Genomic DNA, 5,168 nt, shown 5'->3' on the forward strand with positions numbered 1-5,168 from the left:
AAATGAAGAAATTTAATAATTAAGTCTGTTCGACTTTTAAAATCTTACATGATTTGAGTTCAAATCGACGTAAGTCAGATTGGTTTCTATCTATAAAAATATAATAAATTATTTGTACGAAAGGACTATAATTTGTAATTAAATTATTATTTAAATTAATAAATATATTTAAAATAATTATATTAGCATATTTAGTGCATTAAATTTAGAATTTAAATAAATTAAAATATATTTTAATATATAATAATTATAAATAATTTATTAAATTATATTTTATTAATTTTAATAATTTTAATTAGGGTAGCTTTTTTAACTTTATTTGAACGTAAAATTTTAGGATATATACAGCTACGAAAAGGCCCTAATAAGATTATATTTAAAGGTTTATTTCAACCATTTAGAGATGCATTAAAATTGTTAACTAAAGAATTTTTTTATTTAAGAATTAATTTAAGATATTTATATAGTCCAATAATTATATTTTTTTTATCAATAATTTTATGGTTAATTTATCCTTGAATTTATAAATTTTATTTTATTGATTTTAGAATTATTTATTTAATATTAATTTTGAGATTTATAGTTTATCCAATTATGATAATTGGTTGGGTATCAATATGTAATTATTCAATTTTAGGATCATTACGTGTTGTTTCTCAAATAATTTCATTTGAAATTTTATTATTTATAATATTTTTTATTATAATGATAATAATTGAAGATTATTCATTTTTTAGATTTTTAAAATTTCAAAAGAATATTAATTTTATATTTTTTTTATATCCTTTATATTTAATTTTTATGATTAGAGTATTAATTGATTTAAATCGAGTTCCATTTGATTTAATTGAAGGAGAGTCTGAATTAGTCTCTGGATTTAATCTTGAATATTTTAGAAGATTATTTGTATTAATTTTTTTATCAGAATATATAAATATTATATTTATTAGGATTATTTTAACTGTAATATTTTATGGGTTAAATAATTGATCTTTATATTTTTTATTAATTTTTATATTTCATTTAATTTTTTTAATTATAATTCGAGGAGTTTTACCACGAATTCGATATGATATATTAATAAAAGCATGTTGACTTGAATTATTAGTATTAGTTTTGATATATTGTTTTTTAATTTATTTAATAAAGGAAATAATTATATTAAATTAATTATATATATATATATATATAGTATATATATATATATATTAATAAATAAATAAGAATATAATATTATTTATTTTATAAATTTAATTGAAATTTAAAAATTAAAATTATATAAAATTTAAGTTTATTAAGTTTATATATATATATATATATATATATATTAAATTAATAAATTTAAAATATTGTTATATTATTAAGATTAATAAATTATTATAAATATTTTTATTTTAAATATTAGAAATGTGTATTTTGATTTTAATTAATTTAATATATATATATATATATATATATATTATAAATAAATAAATAAATATAAATATTTATTATTATTATTATTATTAATAATAATATTTTTTATTATAAAATTAATTAATTAATAAATTTAGAATTTATAAATATATATATATATATATATATATGAATATAATAAAGGTTAATATGGTTATAGTGTAATTTTTTAAGTTAATAGAAAATTTTATTTCTATAATATGATTTCAAATCATAAACTTATTCAAGTTCATTAACTAATTTTTTAAAATTAAATCTCATATATTATTTATATATATAGAAATAATTATGTATAAGAAGTATATTAAAGTGAAAAATATATTTAAATTAGTATAAGGATATTCAATTACTTGACCTCCTAATCAGGTTAATATAATAAAAATATTAATAAATCATCAATATATGAATTTATTAATAAAGTAAAATTTATTATTTTTTAAATTATTAGAATTAATTAAAGGGATAATATATAGGATAAAAATTGATATAAATAATATAATTACACCTCCTAATTTATTTGGAATTGTACGTAAAATTGAATATGCAAATAGAAAATATCATTCAGGTTTAATATGAATTGGTGTAATTATAGGATTTGCTATTTTAAAATTATCAGGATCTCTTAATATAAAAGGTAATTGTAAATTAATTAATATAAATATTATAAATGTAAGAATAATAGTAATTATATCTTTAATAGTAAAATATGGGTGGAAATTAATTTTATAAATATTTATTTTTGAATGAATTGGATTAGAAGAACCTGTAATATGTAAAATTATTAAATGAATAAATACTATTAATAAAATAATAAATGGTAAAATAAAATGAAAAGAGTAAAATCGATTTAATGTATCATTATTAATTGAAAATCCTCCTCAAATTCATTCAACAGTAAATTGACCAATATATGGAATTGCTGAAATAAGATTTGTAATAACTATAGCACCTCAAAATGATATTTGTCCTCATGGTAGAACATAACCTAAAAAAGCTGTTGCTATTGATAAAAATAAAATTGATACACCAATTGATCATACTTGAATTAATTTAAATGAGTAATAGAATAAATTTCGTGCAATATGTAAATATATAATTAAAAAATAAAATGATGCTCCATTTATATGGATTAAACGGATTAATCATCCTGAATTTATATCTTTTATAATATTAGAAATTCTATAAAAAGCAAAATTAATATTTGGACAATAATGTATTGATAAAAATAAGCCTGAAATGATTTGAATTATTAAAAATATTCCTAGTATTGAACCAAAATTTCATAAATAATTAATGTTGATTGGTGTTGGTAAATTAATAAATGATAATGGTAAATTTAATAAATGAGTTTTATAAATTATAGAAATTATTTTTTTCATTTTTTTGTTCGTAAATTTTTATTTTTAATATAACAAATTTTTGTTATAATAAGAAGTATTAAAATTAGAAAAATAATAATAATTAATAAAATTAAATTATTTGGTTTATAGTATAAATTTTTGATAATTTTAAATTTATAATTTTTATGAAAATTAAAATTTAAATGTTTTAGGATAATTTTAATTTGATTGATTTGAAAAATTATAATTAATATAATTAATGAATTTAGAATTAATATTTTATAAATATTATTTTTTTTATTTATTTTATTAATTAATCTAATAAAATAAGAGAATATAATTAAAATTCCTCTAATAAAGATAATTATTAAAATATATAAATTTATTGAAAAATTTTGTTTTATAATTAAAGTATTAAATGTTATATAAATAATATAAAAAATTAAACAAATTAATTGTTTTAAAGGATAATGAAAAATGTTTATATAAAAATAGTAAATAATAAGTATTATATTAATATTTAAATTTATGTATATGATAAAATTAAGAATTAATAAAGTTTTCATTTTTAATTTTTATTAAATTTTTGTTATATTAATATTATAATTAAATTTTTAATTTACAAGATTAATGTTTTTTTTAAAACTATAAAACATTTATATTTAATTGACAAGAAATAGTTTAATAAAAAATAATAATTTTGGGAATTATAGATATTTTTAATAAAATTTTTTTGAAGTTTAATATTATATTTATATATATATATATATATATATATAATTTTAATATAATATTAAATTTATTTTAGATTATATAATTTTTAATATAGTATTTTTGATATTAATTGTTGTATTAAATTATTGAATTTATTTTTTAAGATTTTTAATTGGGGTAGAGTATTTAATTGCAATAATTTTATTTTATTTACTATCAATAGATTATAGTGGATTTTTATATTTAATTTATTTAATTTATTCAGTATGTGAAAGAGTTTTAGGATTATCATTATTAGTAAGATTAAATTATGAATATGGTCATCAAAAAATTAATTTTTTAAATTTAATATAATGAATGAGGTTTTAATTTTATTAGCTGTAATGTTTTTTATAAATTATATTAATTTTTGTATTTTAAGAAATTTAATATTTTTGATAGGAATATATTTTTTAAAAAATATTAGATGAATAAAATGAATTAATATTTTTATAGGCTTAAGAAATAATAATTATTCAAATTATTTAATTTTAATAATAATTTGAGTTTTTGGAATAATTTTTATAAATTTAAATGAAATAAAAAAAGGATGTTTAATATTAAATTTAATTTTATTTTTTTTAATGCTATTAAATTTTATAGTCATAGATTTATTAATATTTTATTTTATATATGAATCTAGATTATTATTAATTTTTTATATAATTATAGAATGAGGGTATAGAGAAGATCGAATTTTAGCTGCATTTTATTTAATATTTTATACATTAGTATTTTCTTTACCAATGTTGTATTTAATTTTTAAAATATTAGAAAGAAGAGGTAGAATAATTTTTTTTTTTTTAGAGATTAAGAATTTTATATTTGATTATTTTAATTTTATATATTTATTAATATCTTTTTTAATTAAAATTCCAATATATATATTTCATGGATGATTAATTAAAGCACATGTTGAAGCTTCATTTTTTAGTTCAATAATTTTAGCTTCAGTAATATTAAAGTTAGGAAGATATGGAATATTACGATTAATTTTAATTTTTAATAATAAATTTGTTAATTTAATTTATTATTTAATAATAATTAATTTATTTGGAATATTGATTTTAAGAATATTATGTTTATTTCAATTTGATATAAAATTAATCATTGCTTTATCTTCAGTAATTCATATAGGAATTATATCTATAGGAATATTTAGTGGTTCAAAAATTGGTTTATTAGGAGGGTTATTAATAATAATTTCTCATGGGTTAGTTTCTTCAGGTTTATTTTATTTAGTTAATGAAATTTATAAACAAACTAATAGACGAATTATTTTTGTAAATAAAGGATTAATTAATTTAATACCTTCAATATCAATAATATGATTTATAATATGTGTTTATAATTCAGGAGCTCCAATTTCTTTAAATATAGTAAGTGAAATTTTTTTATTAATAAGATTAATTATATGATATAAATATTTATTTATATTTTTATTTTTCTATTGTTTATTTAGATTTATTTATTCAATTTATTTATATAGATTTATTCAGTTTGGAAAAATTTATAATTTTAATTTTAATTTAATAAATAGGGGTTTAATAAATTATTTAACTTTAATTTTACATTTATTACCATTAAATTTAATTATTTTAGATTTATTAATTTAATTTA

General features: G+C 13.6%; 1 protein-coding gene across 1 annotated transcript; it reads left to right on the forward strand.

The window, feature by feature from the left end:
- Positions 1-237: 237 nt before the first annotated feature.
- LOC126928669 (NADH-ubiquinone oxidoreductase chain 1-like) lies at positions 238-1,173 on the forward strand (the record flags this gene model as incomplete). Its single annotated transcript, XM_050744269.1, is given in 1 exon segment — positions 238-1,173. A coding segment is annotated over 1 exon segment (933 nt), but the record flags the coding sequence as incomplete, so codon positions are not given.
- Between the last annotated feature and the right edge of the window lie 3,995 nt (positions 1,174-5,168).

The sequence above is a fragment of the Bombus affinis genome, unplaced genomic scaffold (assembly GCF_024516045.1).
Source record: "Bombus affinis isolate iyBomAffi1 unplaced genomic scaffold, iyBomAffi1.2 ctg00001286.1, whole genome shotgun sequence".
Lineage (NCBI taxonomy): Eukaryota > Metazoa > Arthropoda > Insecta > Hymenoptera > Apidae > Bombus > Bombus affinis.